This window comes from Heptranchias perlo, chromosome 36 (assembly GCF_035084215.1).
Source record: "Heptranchias perlo isolate sHepPer1 chromosome 36, sHepPer1.hap1, whole genome shotgun sequence".
In the NCBI taxonomy this organism is placed as follows: Eukaryota; Metazoa; Chordata; class Chondrichthyes; order Hexanchiformes; family Hexanchidae; genus Heptranchias; species Heptranchias perlo.
The window spans coordinates 23,430,781-23,445,783 of NC_090360.1; the positions used below are offsets into that span (position 1 = coordinate 23,430,781).

Below are 15,003 nucleotides of genomic sequence, written 5' to 3' on the forward strand. Positions count from 1 at the left end.
AGGTAACCTGTGTGTGGAGGTGGAAGATGTGGGTATGGTTCTAAATGAATACTTTGCTTCTGTCTTCACAAAAAAAAGGGACGATGCAGAGATTGTAGTTAAGGAGGAGGAGTGTGAAATATTGGATGGGATAAATTTAGTGAGAGATGAAGTATTAAGGGGTTTAGCATCTTTGAAAGTAGATAAATCGCCAGGCCCCGATGAAATGTATCCCAGGCTGTTAAAAGAACCAAGGGAGGAAATAGCAGAGGCTCTGACCATCATTTTCCGATCCTCCCTGGCTACAGGCGTGGTGCCGGAGGATTGGAGGACTGCTAACATTGTACCGTTGTTTAAAAAGGGAGCAAGGGATAGACTGAGTAATTACAGGCCAGTCAGTCTAACCTCTGTGGTGGGCAAATTATTGGAATCAATTCTGAGCGACAGGATAAGCCGTCACTTAGAAAGGCACGGAGTAATCAAGGGTGGTCAGCATGGATTTGTTCAGGGAAGGTCGTGTCTGACTAACTTGGTTGAATTTTTTGAGGAGGTAACAAGGAGGGTCGATAAGGGTAGTGCATTTGATGTAGTCTGCATGGATTTTAGCAAGGCTTTTGACAAGGTCCCACATGCAGACTAGTCAAAAAAGTACAAGCCCATGGAATCCAAGGGGGAGAGTCAAGTTGGATCCAAAATTGGTTCAGTGGCAGGAAGCAAAGGGTAATGGTCAGGTGTTTTTGTGACTGGAAGGCTGTTTCCAGTGGGGTTCCGCAGGGCTCAGTACTAAGTCCCTTGCTTTTTGTGGCATGTATTAATGATTTGTACTTAAATGTAGGGGGCATGATTAAGAAGTTTGCAGATGATACAAAAATTGGCCGTGTGCTTGATAGTGAGGAGGAAAGCTGTAGACTGCAGGAAGATATCAATGGACTGGTCAGGTGGGCAGAAAAATGGCAAATGGAATTCAATCCAGAGAAGTGTGAGGTGATGCATTTTATCAATTGGTAGTTGGACTTTCCAGGGGTAGATCTTGCCTTTGTGCAATATTGTAAAATGGGTGATAGCGAGTCGACAGACAATGGAAATGAAAATACGGAGAGATGTAAAATACGTTGCCGATTCGCTATAACCCGTTCTACACTATGGCACAAAGGCAAGATCTACCCCTCTTTCTTTTATTCGTTCATGGGATGTGGGCGTCGCTGACAAGGCCAGCATTTATTGCCCTTCCCTAATTGCCCTTGAGAAGGTGGTGGTGAGCCGCCGCCATAAACCGCTGCAGTCCGTGTGGTGAAGGTTCTCCCACAGTGCTGTTAGGAAGGGAGTTCCAGGATTTTGACCCAGCGACGATGAAGGAACGGTGATATATTTCCAAGTCGGGATGGTGTGTGACTTGGAGGGGAATGTGCAGGTGGTGTTGTTCCCATGTACCTGCTGCCCTTGTCCTTCTAGGTGGTAGAGGTCGCGGATTTGGGAGGTGCTGTTGAAGAAGCCTTGGCGAGTTGCTGCAGTGCATCCTGTGGATGGTACACACTGCAGCCACTGTGCGCCGGTGGTGAAGGGAGTGAATGTTTAGGGTGGTGGACGGGGTGCCAATCAAGCGGGCTGCTTTGTCCTGGATGGTGTCGAGCTTCTTGAGTGTTGGAGCTGCACTCATCCAGGCAAAGTGAAGAGTATTCCATCACACTTCTGACTTGTGCTTTGTAGATGGTGGAAAGGCTTTGGGGAGCCAGGAGGTGAGTCACTCGCCGCAGAATACCCAGCCTCTGACCTGCTCTTGTAAACACGGTATTTACATGGCTGGTCCAGTTAAGTTTCTGGTCAATGGTGACGCCCAGGATGTTGATGGTGGGGGATTTGGCGATGGTAATGCCTTTGAATGTCAAGGGGAGGTGGTTAGATTCTTTTGTTGGAGATGGTCATTACCTGGGACTTGTCTGGCGCGAATGTTACTTGCCACTTATGAGCCCAAGCCTGGATGTTGTCCAGGTTTTGCTGCATGTGGGCACGGACTGCTTCATTTTCTGAGGGGTTGCGAATGGAACTGAACACTGCAATCATCAGTGAACATCCCCATTTCTGACCTTATGATGGCGGTAGGGTCATTGATGAAGCAGCTGTAGATGGTTGGACCTAGGACACTGCCCTGAGGAACTCCTGCAGCAGTGCCCTGGGGCTGAGATGATTGGCCTCCAACAACCACTACCATCTTCCTTTGTGCTCGGTATGACTCCAGCCACTGGAGAGTTTTCCCCCTGATTCCCATTGACTTCAATTTTACTAGGGCTCCTTGGTGCCACACTCGGTCAAATGCTGCCTTGATGTCAAGGGCAGTCACTCTCACCTCACCTCTGGAATTTAGCTCTTTTGTCCATGTTTGGACCAAGGCTGTAATGAAGTCTGGAGCCGAGTGGTCCTGGCGGAACCCAAACTGAGCATCGGTGAGCAGGTTATTGGTGAGTAAGTGGCGCTTGAAAGCGCTGTCAACGACACCTTCCATCACTTTGCTGATGATTGAGAGTAGACTGAAGGGGCGGTAATCGGCTGCATTGGATTTGTCCTGCTTTTTGTGGTCAGGACGTACCTGGGCAATTTTCCACATTGTCGGGTAGATGCCAGTGTTGTAGCTGTACTGGAACAGTTTGGCTAGAGGTATGTCTAGTTCTGGAGCACAAGTCTTCAGCACTACAGGCAGGATGTTGTCAGGGCCCATAGCCTTTGCTGTATCCAGTGCACTCAGCTGTTTCTTGATATCACGTGGAGTGAATCGAATTGGCTGGAGACTGGCTTCTGTGATAGTGGGGATATCGGGAGGAGGCCGAGATGGATCATCCACTCGGCACTTCTCGCTGAAGATGGTTGCAAACGCTTCAGCCTTGTTATTGGCACTCACGTGCTGGACTCTTCCATCATTGAGGATGGGGATGTTTACAGAGCCTCCTCCTCCCGTTAGTTGTTTTATTGTCCACCACCATTCACGACTGGATGTGGCAGGACTGCAGAGCTTTGATCTGATCCGTTGGTTGTGGAATCGCTTAGCTCTGTCTATAGCATGTTGCTTCCGCTGTTCAGCATGCATGTAGTCCTGAGTTGTAGCTTCACCAGTTTGGCACCTCATTTTTAGGTACGCCTGGTGCTGCTCCTGGCATGCTCTTCTACACTCCTCATTGAACCAGGGTTGATCTCCTGGTAGAATGAGGAATATGCCGGGCCATGAGGTTACAGATTGTGCTGGAATACAATTCCGCTGCTGCTGATGGCCCACAGCACCTCATGGATGCCCAGTTTTGAGCTGCTAAATCTGTTCTGAATCTATCCCATTTCGCATGGTGGTCGTGCCACACAGCATCTTCACAAGGACTGTGCGGTGGTCACTCCTACCAATGCTGTCATGGACAGATGCATCTGCGACAGGTAGATTGGTGAGGATGAGGTCAAGTAAGTTTTTCCCTCGTGTTGGTTCGCTCACCACCTGCTGCAAGCCCAGTCTGGCAGCTATGTCCTTCGGGACTCGGCCAGCTCGGTCAGTAGTGGTGCTACTGAGCCACTCTTGGTGATTGACATTGAAGTCCCCCCACCCAGAGTACATTCTGTGCCTTTGCTACCCTCAGTGCTTCCTCCAAGTGGTGCTCAACATGGAGGAGGACTGATTCATCAGCTGAGGGAGGGCGGTAGGTGGTAATCAGCAGGAGGTTTCCTTGCCCATGTTTGACCTGATGCCTTGTGATTTCATGGGGTCCAGAGTCAATGTTGAGGACTCCCAGGGCCACTCCCTCCTGACTGTATATCACTGTACCGCCACCTCTGGTGGGTCTGTCCTGCTGGTGGGACAGCCTTTTTGCTTCGAAACATAGGATTGCATTGGTTATTGGATCTTACTTCACACTATCTACTTCTACTTAGGCCTCAAATAACTTAACCTTGCTGATGGCTTCTTTCTAACATCTAAAACCTTCTCCTCATTACATTCTTAATCTTCTTTCTGACCCTCTGGAGCTTGCTAGCTCTCTTTGAAAATCTTTTGTGTCCGATGTCTGACCTTATATATCTTAAACTTTTACAGCGAATTTAACTACAAGCGACCTGACCAAACATAGTGGCAAATTCAGCTGCAGGGATCACTTTCAACGAGGCCATTCAACTAAATTTGAATTTGTTTTGCAAAAAAACTCACCTCCAATTATCCTCCCTCTTTTCTACAGGTGCATAAATCACCAGGAAGGAATGTGATATTGAGTAATTACGTGACTCTGTGCTCCCAACCTTTTGGCCTCAATTTCCCAACTCGTGTTCACTGGGAGTGTGGAATGCCCCTATAGTCCTCTCAAGGTTATGGAACATAACTGTCCTTTTCGATATTGCCATTTTCTGGTAGTAATGGGCAGCACTGGCTGCATCGAAGTGTGCATGTGTGTCCTGTACAATTTAAACTTTGAGCATCTCTTGCAAATCACTCGTGACAGAAATCCACTTCAATCCACATGTTGGCAGGGTCACTGAGTCAGGGTTGAGATATGAATTTTGCTCAACGCAGGTGATGACTTACCCTGTACTTCTGATCTTCACCGTCACCAATTGTGTAAAGAGATTTGGAACCATATCAGGGTATAAAATATACTAGATGGAAATAAGTGCAATGACAGTGTACTCACACCCCTCAAATACCTCGGGGTTAATAGTCAACAACTCTACCAAGCCAAATTTCCAGAAATATTCAATCATGTCTGGGTAGACATGGCCGGGTAAAAATCTCTCCCCATCTCCCAGTCCAACCTCCCCAAAGTTCATTCACTCAATTGGATGGATAGATCATAGAAACATAGAAAATAGGAGCAAGAGTTGGCCATTCGGCCCTTCGGGCCTGCTCCACCATTCAAAATGATCATGGCTGATCGTCTAACTCAGTACCCTGTTCCCGCTTTTTCCCCATATCCCTTGATCCCTTTAGCATTAAGAAATATATCTATCTCCTTCTTGAACACATCTAATGACTTGGCCTCCACTGCCTTCTGTGGGAGAGAATTCCACAGGTTCACCACCCTCTGAGTGAAGAAATTTCTCCTCTATTCATCTCTGTTCTAAATGGCATCACGAGATTACGAGAGTCATCTGAAAGGGCAAGAAATCCAGAATCGGGATAAGGAAACTCCAACTGCCCAAAACAGAGGACCATGTTCCCTCTGAAACCGCCACTGCCATTACTGAGCATCAGACGGTAATAGCCCAGACCTGCAGCCTGCCAGGTCAGTGATGGAACAGTAGCGATGCCAATCCTTTTTTTTTTATTCGTTCACGGGATGTGGGCGTCGCTGGCAAGGCCGGCATTTATTGCCCATCCCTAATTGCCCTTGAGAAGGTGGTGGTGAGCCGCCGCCATAAACCGCTGCAGTCCGTGTGGTGAAGGTTCTCCCACAGTGCTGTTAGGAAGGGAGTTCCAGGATTTTGACCCAGCGACAATGAAGGAACGGCGATATATTTCCAAGTCGGGATGGTGTGTGACTTGGAGGGGAACGTGCAGGTGGTGTTGTTCCCATGCGCCTGCTGCCCTTGTCCTTCTAGGTGGTAGAGGTCGCGGGTTTGGGAGGTGCTGTTGAAGAAGCCTTGGCGAGTTGCTGCAGTGCATCCTGTGGATGGTGCACACTGCAGGCACAGTGCGCCGGTGGTGAAGGGAGTGAATGTTTAGGGTGGTGGATGGGGTGCCAATCAAGCGGGCTGCTTTATCTTGGATGGTGTCGAGCTTCTTGAGTGTTGTTGGAGCTGCACTCATCCAGGCAAGTGGAGAGTATTCCATCACACTCCTGACTTGTGCCTTGTAGATGGTGGAAAGGCTTTGGGGAGTCAGGAGGTGAGTCACTCGCCGCAGAATACCCAGCCTCTGACCTGCTCTTGTAGCCACAGTATTTATATGGCTGGTCCATCACACAGCTTCTCTGTCTCTGTCTCTTTGCCCAAGGTGTCCTGCCCTGAGCCCTCAAACACCTGGGTCTAAGCCACTGCACAGATATAGAGAGAAGCAGGCACCGCTTCTATATCCCTGTGCAGCGACAACCATATGGAATATTCCTGGCATCCTGCCAGCAGTCCTAGGAGAGCACGTCTAAAAGCTCTTGTATCCCATTGATGATGGAGAATCAAATTGTTTGATAGCCTTCAGGGACTGAAAATTTGCCGCACTTCAATTACGGTTTACAAGAAAGCTGGCTGAATTGTTAAAATTTAATCCTTGCACTAAACAAAAGTCATTAGTTGAAATGTGAGATCTGTGTGCTGGGAAATAATGATTCTGGATGAACCCTTACTTAGTACCCTCCCCTGGGCCTGGGTGTAAAGAGAAGCCAAACTTCAGTTCCATCACAATGAGACCATCTACTACTTGAAAATGAAACATTGCCTAACTCTGCCTAACCGAGGCAGGATGTGGAGATGCCGGTGATGGACTGGGGTGGACAAATGTAAGGAATCTTACAACACCAGGTTATAGTCCAACAATTTTATTTTAAAATCACAAGCTTTCGGAGATTATCTCCTTTGTCAGGTGAGTGAGTGAATGAGAGGTTCTCAAATCGCATATCTTATATTAGGCTGGGACACCATCACACCAATCAAAGGTGTCATTGGTGTTCAGACATGTTGGCCACGGAAAACAGTAGGTCCCAGTATACTGAATACACAATGGGTCAAATTACACAGACAGAGAGAAAGAGACCCGAAAGGCAAAGAGAGAGAGAGAATTTCCAGTTGTATTAAAAACAGATAACTTTTTTTTCCTGCTGGTGGGGTTACGTGTAGCGTGATATGAACCCAAGATCCCGGTTGAGGCCGTCCTCATGGGTGCGGAACTTGGCTATCAATTTCTGCTCGACGATTTTGCGTTGTCGTGTATCTCGAAGGCCACCTTGGAGAACGCTTACTCAAAGATCGGTGGCTGAATGTCCTTGACTGCTAAAGTGTTCCCCGACTGGGAGGGAACCCTCCTGTCTGGCGATTGTTGCGCGGTGTCTGTTCATCCGTTGTCGCAGTGTCTGCATGGTCTCGCCAATGTACCATGCTCCGGGGCATCCTTTCCTGCAACGTATGAGGTAGACAACGTTGGCCGAGTCACAGGAGTATGAACCATGTACCTGGTGGGTGGTGTCCTCTCGTGTGATGGTGGTATCTGTGTCGATGATCTGGCATGTCTTGCAGAGGTTGCCGTGGCAGGGTTGTGTGGTGTCGTGGACGCTGTTCTCCTGAAAGCTGGGTAATTTGCTGCGAACGATGGTCTGTTTGAGGTTGGGTGGCTGTTTGAAGGCGAGTATTGGAGGTGTGGCCTCCACTACTCGCCTTGGGTTCATGTCACGCTACACGTAATCCCACCAGCAGGAAAAAAAAGTTATCTGTTTTTAATACAACTGGAAATTCTCTCTCTCTCGCTCTCTCTCTCTCTGCCTTTCGGGTCTCTTTCTGTCTGTGTAATTTGACCCAGTGTGTATTCAGTATACTGGGACCTACTGTTTTCCGTGGCTAACCTGTCTGAACACCAACGACACCTTTTGATTGGTGTGATGGTGTCCCAGCCTAATATAAGATATGCGATTTGAGAACCTCTCATTCACTCACTCACCTGACAAAGGAGATAATCTCCGAAAGCTTGTGATTTTAAAATAAAATTGTTGGACTATAACCTGGTGTTGTAAGATTCCTTACATTTAACCGAGGCAGAGTTACAGCCCTATCAGTGCAAGCTTGTTCTTTATTTCAAGAAGGTTTCTTTCCGAACAACGAGACCCAGTTGGAGGGTGTACGGAATCTTTATTTCCAGGTGCTCAGAAAATACAAACGGCAGCAACGTGTCGCACTCCTGTCCATCTGTGTAGGAGGACCTCAGTCACAGCAGCATGATGGAGGGACACAATCCACACTTTCTGATCATCTTGAAGATATAGGCAGAGGGACTATATCAAATGGTAACCATTAAACCCCCCCCACCCTCCCATTGAACCAGACCCAGCACACTGCCTTCTGGACCCTGACAGGGGGGAAACTCCTGGGCTTCCTCCTTCCTCCTGTCAGTGCAGGCCACTGATATGGTAGCAGTGGGACCCCTCTCTCCCACCCACCCAGTGTGGATTGAAACGGTATAGAAGATAGCCCAGCCTGAGAAAGTCACGTACCCCCTGAGACTGAAGCAGGAGAAATTATTTGATCTTATAGAAGTCTATAAAATAAAATTTTTATTTTATAGACTTCTTTTCCCAAAGGTAGGGGAGTCTATAACGAGGGGGCATAGATTTAAGGTGAGAGGGGAGAGATACAAAAGGGTCCAGAGGGGCAATTTTTTCACTCAAAGGGTGGTGAGTGTCTGGAACGAGCTGCCAGAGGCAGTAGTAGAGGCGGGTACAATTTTGTCTTTTAAAAAGCATTTGGACAGTTACATGGGTAAGATGGGTATAGAGGGATATGGGCCAAGTGCAGGCAATTGGGACTAGCTTAGTGGTATAAACTGGGTGACATGGACATGTTGGGCCGAAGGGCCTGTTTCAATGTTGTAAACTTCTATGATTCTATTCTATGTGACTTCCCCCTCCCCTCACCCTCCTGTCTCTGCTCTGCCCCACCCTCCCCTCTCTGCTGCACCCCACCCAAACGGGAGAACTGTCAAAGTCTCCGGGACACAACCAAAACCCACCAGGAAAAGGTGAGCACAACAAACAACAGTGGTGACCGCTGGTACCTGGAATTGATCCCCACTGTCATCCCCAGCCACTCGGTAAAGGCCAGTCATTAGCAAACCGAGCCATGTACACCATACCATGTACACCAGAACCAAATCCACATTCGCTGTACAGGCGCACAGCTGGAGAACAGTCGCTTGGGGAGATGAAAGGCTGCCGACGCCTGTAGTTTACCCCGGGGATTGTGTGTGAGATAATGTCGTACATATACTGGCATCCTTTGCAATGAGAACATTGTTTTACAAACAGAGGGATGCTTCCTGCAGTAAAGAGAACGCTCCTGTTCTTGTAGGTCACCTCGTCAACATGAGACCGAAGAATCAACGTCAACAATCGGCAGCCGCCCGCAGCAGAGTTGCGAGGGCCGCGACCTCCCGGACAGAACGGATCTGGCCCGGAGGAATCATCCCCTACATCATAGGAGGGAACTTCACCGGTCAGTGTGAGTCGCAAAGACACAGTCTGGCTTTTATTGGGACATTTCTGCTCGTCGGGCTGAACGATGTTAGTGCTGCAGAATGGAACTCATTTCTACTTCAAACCCCAGAGTCAGCATCAATCATAACAGATTGGGGCTAGAGTGTTTGATGGGACAGTGTAGAGGGAGCTTTACTCTGTATCTAACCCTGTACCTGCCCTGGGAGTGTTTGATGGGACAGTGTAGAGGGAGCTTTACTCTGTATCTAACCCGTGCTGTACCTGCCCCGGGAGTGTTTGATGGGACGGTGTAGAGGGAGCTTTACTCTGTATCTAACCCTGTACCTGCCCCGGGAGTGTTTGATGGGACGGTGTAGAGGGAGCTTCACTCTGTATCTAACCCTGTACCTGCCCCGGGAGTGTTTGGTGGGACGGTGTAGAGGGAGCTTTACTCTGTATCTAACCCGTGCTGTCCCTGCCCCGGGAGTGTTTGATGGGACGGTGTAGAGGGAGCTTCACTCTGTATCTAACCCTGTACCTGCCCCGGGAGTGTTTGATGGGACGGTGTAGAGGGAGCTTTACTCTGTATCTAACCCGTGCTGTCCCTGCCCCGGGAGTGTTTGATGGGACGGTGTAGAGGGAGCTTTACTTTGCCCTATCAATGTGTCCCAACTCCAATCTCAGGACCATTTCCATATCCCGCACCGGGCGCCTTGTGGTTTATCTGAAATGAAATTCCCAGGTCTTCCCAGCTGCCGGCCTCAGTGAATCCAGGAATGTTTACTCATGGACTGCAGCGAGCTGCGTGAGACCCATAGCCCGAGTCCCACAAAATATACAAGCAGCAGAGGTTTACAGAACCCCAATCCCAGCCAGCTATTAACGGTGCCTGTAGCAGTGTGGACTGGACCGTGATGTACACACCCGGGCAGACAGGGAAACACACCTCACGGGCCATAAGTAAAATATACAGTCCGATTAATGGGACTGATTTTCATTGGTCAATGGTTTTACTGTGTGCTGTGCAAGTGACCCCAACTAATGAGTCATTTTGTTTGAAACCGTTCAGGATCCCAGAGAGCAATATTTAAACAAGCCATGAGACACTGGGAGAAGTACACTTGTGTCACGTTCGTGGAGCGAACCAATGAGGAAAGTTTCATCGTTTTTACCTATAGACCATGTGGGTAAGTGTATTTGGACTGAAGTATTTAAAACTCTCACATTTTGATGAGCAGAAAGATTATTTTTTACTTCAGGGAAACTTCCAGGACTGACTGGGATCCCTCTGTACAAACCTTGCTTGGCTCCCTTGGTTGCCCAGTTTGTAAAGTGTCAGCTTGGCTCCGATGGTAGCACTCTCGACTCCTCAGTCACCGGGTTGTAGGTTCCTGCCGCATTGCAGGACTTGAGCCCATAATCTAGGCTGGCAGGTCAGCGCAGTACAACACCGGAGTGCAGGAGCCCCGCCTATCTGATCGGGTGACATAAAAGATCCCATGGCACTCTTCTAAGAGCAGGGAGTCACCCTGATATCCTGGCCAACATTCCCCCCAGATTATCCCTCATGTGCTGTCTGCAGGATCTTTCTGCACACAAATTGGCTGCCATGTTTCCCTGCATTACAACCATGATAATAGTTCAAAAAGTACTTCACTGGTGGCGATGCACTTAGGAATGTCCTGAGGATGTGGAAGGACCTATATAAATGCACGTACGTGCGCCTGCCTGTCTGTGCCTGTGCCTCAGGAGAGGAGGGCAGGATATTTTGGGGCTGGGGGAGAGACACTGAGCGTATGGTTGTGTAGTGTTGAGCTCGATTCTTGTTTCGTAAGCTGACTGAAGCTCTGTTGCTGACTGCTTTCCAGGTGCTGCTCGTACGTGGGGCGTCGAGGGGGTGGGCCCCAGGCCATCTCCATCGGCAAGAACTGCGATAAGTTCGGAATCGTCGTTCATGAGTTGGGTCACGTCATTGGGTTCTGGCACGAACATACCCGGCCGGACAGAGACGCACATGTCAGCATCATCAGAGAAAACATACAACCAGGTAACGTGTCTCATCCAACCAGAGACTGTGGGGGGGTGCACATCTGCACAGAGACCCAGTGGGGGGGGGGTTGCACATCTGTTTCACTTGTACACAGGACGGTGAAGCTGTCTCAGGGTGAAGTTACAATCTGAGAACACAAACGTCAGGGACGATGAACAACCCCTCAACCCATTGCATCTCACCTGTTTGCTGCATTAACTGTCCAGTTGTGGCATCTGATCGTGACTGTCCCTTTTGTGAGGGAGACAGGTTCCTGGAGGACATGTCTGGCAGTAGAAGACTGTAATCCAGATACTGGTCCGGGGGCTGCTTCTCTCCAGCCCATTGCTGCTGACTGGCCAGCCAGCCTGGCCCATTACTGGGACCGAGAGGGATCGATCCATCACTGAGGGCTGGGAGTCTCACCACTCGCCAACAGGTAGAGTCTCCTGAGCAGGACAAGCAGTGCGAGGTGCCCCTGAGTCCTGTGCTGTTAAGCTGTGTGGTTCACACAGGCCTGACAGTAGAGATGAGGGATGCTATTTGGCCCATCAAACAGGGTACTGACTGGAAATCGGAAACTATTAGAAATATTGTTAAGAAAATAGCTGGCCTTGTTTTGGTGATTTTATATTAATTACTCTCATTTTTCATGTATGGAATGCATACTATGGGGGTCAATATTAAACCCCCCCCGACGGGCGGGAAGAGAGCCCCTCCCCAACCCACCCCCTACACTCCTGCCGCCATCTTTACATCAGTGGGTTGTGTGATGTGTCTGTGTCCCGTTCTCGAGGGGCGACTCACCTCATTATAATTAAATCAGGCTCCCGCAGTGCACAGGGTCTCTGTGTAGACAGCTAAATGGAGACGGGAGCAGCTGGATCCAGCAGGTGAGGGCTTTTCCAGCACTGATTGTGAGCCCAGGAGCAGGAGTGCTCCCTGCAGCCCATCAAACGGTCCCAGACTGCGGCCTTCCACCTCGGGCTTTCCTGCCCGGCAGCCCCTCAATCTGTCCGGCTGCTGGGTGGAAAATAGAGTAAAAACTGCTAATGAGGTCCTACCGTTAAAATCGGCACAATCTCGGCATTCCCAGGATTTCCGGGTATCCCTCCTGCTACCGTACTCCCTCCCCGGAAATATCAGGGCCTGTGTATGAGGGGAGGAGTGTAGATAAAGATGTGTTAATGGGAGTTTTACAGTGAGCGGGCGATGCAGATGTGGGGTAGATGGAATTCGGATACAGATCAGCCATGATCTATCTCATTGAATGGCGGAACAGGCTCGAGGGGCTGAATGGCCTACTCCTGTTCCTATGTTTCCTTTGTGGTTAACCAAATTCTGCTTTTTTTACCCGGTCCATTTCTTTATCCGTCTCACGGTTCCCAGGTGAGCGTTGCCCTGACCATTCCCGCTCCACAGGCCTTCCTTAGTCTCGCTTAAGAGCGAACACCAAAAGTTCTATATCCAGGGTTTCAATTCCATTCTTTTAGTCTTCCTTAAAAATAGGAATGGAAGTCCAGAATCCTCCAGTGTTAAATGAGTCAATCTCGGGTGTGGGCGGCAGTAAGGTGCTACAGTAGCCCTCGCCCTCTGAGCGAAAGGAAAAATGGACCAGGATTTCTGCTATTGATCGATATCCAACAACTCCTGCTGGAAAGGTGCAGGTGAGCAGAGGCCTAGACTTGGCCAGGAGGCCTTCACCTTCCCGCAACTGAATAAGTGCCGAGTCTTGGGGGATAACTTTGTGAGGCTCCCTTCTCAGCATAAAGCCTCACTAGACGGGAGTGTGGATCACAGAATGGGCCTGTGGTGTTACAGCGCTATCCCCACTGATGGTCGATTCTCACTGCCTTCTCCTGGTGTTAGCGGGTCGGTAACAGCTGCCCCGGTAACCCCGGCAATGAGGCCAGCTCCATTTTGAAAGGGGCCTACCGCCGGGTGTCCAAAACACCCGCCTGTTTCAGATGATAGGCCTCTTTTAACATGGCAATCGGAGACCTATGATGTAAATAGGACCCCAGTTGCTATTTGATGCTGGAGCCGGTCAGTCAGGTGGGTGGTTGGAAGAATAATGAGGGGCAGCAGGGAGTCCCCCATTTCTGTCTGTCTGTCTTTTCCTTCTGTGCAACTCTTCTCCTTCACTTCTCACCCCTCGTGCTCTCCTCTTTGAGGTCGGAAGCCCTCAGAGCCGGGGGCTGAGCTCGGATTGGGCTGTACGTTGGGGGAGGGTCTTTTGTAGTGGGGCTTGTCCCATCCCATCCAGAGTCGTTCTCACCCCCAACTCTCTCTCTCCTGCGATTTAAGAACATTAGGAGCAGGAGTAGGCCATTCGGCCCCTCGAACCTGCTCCACCATTCAATAACATCATGGCTGATTTTCAACCTCAACTCCACTTTCCCGCCTGATCCCCATGTCCCTTGATTCCCTTAGTGTCCAGATACCCATCGATCTCGGTTTTGAATATACTCAACGACTGAGCATCAACGGCCCTCTCGGGTAGAGAATTCCAAAGATTTTCTCATGAGCTCTTGTTATGTCTGGGCCTGAAGCTACAAAAGGACTTAAGTGAATCTCTGGGGACGGTCAGGTCACACTGCTGAGTGTGGGCATTAACATGTCTGGTTGGACCAGACCACTGCAGGGAGCGGGGGGAGTGGGTGTGGTTGGACCAGACCACTGCAGGGAGCGGGGGGGAGTGGGTGTGGTTGGACCAGACCACTGCAGGGAGCGGGGGGAGTGGGTGTGGTTGGACCAGACCACTGCAGGGAGCGGGGAGAGTGGGTGTGGTTGGACCAGACCACTGCAGGGAGCGGGGAGAGTGGGTGTGGTTGGACCAGACCACTGCAGGGAGCGGGGGGAGTGGGTGTGGTTGGACAAGACCACTGCAGGGAGCGGGGGGGAGTGGGTGTGGTTGGACCAGACCACTGCAGGGAGCGGGGGGAGTCAGTCAGGTCGGGTTATTAACCAGATAGGGTTACGTTACAGCTGAGCTGATGGATGAAGTTAAAATGAAGAGGGGAGGAGCTTGCAGGGATTGATGTATATTACAGCAAATTGGGGGGAACAAAAGCCCAACCCAGTAACTAAAGCTCCAGCCTGATGCTCCAAATTGAGTCCCAGGCTCCAACAAAGGATGTCTGTCTGAAAACATTTTGACCTGTGATTTACAACACTGTTCCAACCACGATGAATATAGTGGTTTGTAAAGGGCAAAGAGGGGGAGGAATTCCTGAAATGTGTACAAGAGAACATTCTGGCACAGTGTTTTTCCAGCCCAATGAAGGAAGCAGTGCTGGGTCTAGTTCTGGGGAATGAAATGGGGCAGGTGGAGCGTGTTTCAGTGGGGGAGCATTTGAGGAACAGCGAACATAATATCATTATGTAAGGAATCTTACAACACCAGGTTACAGTCCAACAGTTTTATTTGAAAATCACAAGCTTTCGGAGGCTTTCTCCTTCGTCAGGTGAGTGTGGGATTCCATGAAGGTTACCGCATTTATAGTCAGAGAACAATACCTGGTGATTACAGATAATCTTTCCAACTGCCCGTTGTCAAGGCAATCAAAGTGTTCAGACAGAGAGACATTACATACAGGACCACCGAATATACAAACGGCCAGAACAAAAGACAGAGAGAGAAACATCCGAAAGGAAGAGAAAGAGATAGAATGACCCGTTGTATTAAAAACAGATAACTTTTTTTCGCTGGTGGGGTTACGTGTAGCGTGACATGAACCCAAGATCCCGGTTGAGGCCGTCCTCATGGGTGCGGAACTTGGCGATCAATTTCTGCTCGGCGATTTTGCGTTGTCGTGTGTCTCGAAGGCCGCCTTGGAGAACGCTTACCCGAAGATCGGTGGC

General features: G+C 49.6%; 1 protein-coding gene across 5 annotated transcripts in view; it reads left to right on the top strand.

Annotated features, from left to right (window-relative positions):
* The window catches only part of LOC137304203 (tolloid-like protein 2), a 163,494-nt gene that overhangs the window by 79,423 nt on the left and 69,068 nt on the right, over nucleotides 1-15,003 (top strand). For 3 of the 5 annotated variants that reach the window (XM_067972761.1, XM_067972762.1, XM_067972763.1), the window contains 3 exons: nucleotides 8,986-9,129; nucleotides 10,180-10,297; nucleotides 10,979-11,157. In XM_067972761.1, the coding sequence (XP_067828862.1) occupies nucleotides 8,986-9,129; nucleotides 10,180-10,297; nucleotides 10,979-11,157 (441 nt within the window). Of the gene's footprint in view, nucleotides 1-8,985; nucleotides 9,136-10,179; nucleotides 10,298-10,978; nucleotides 11,158-15,003 lie in introns of those variants that run through there. The other 2 variants (XM_067972764.1, XM_067972765.1) reach the window with 2 other exon arrangements.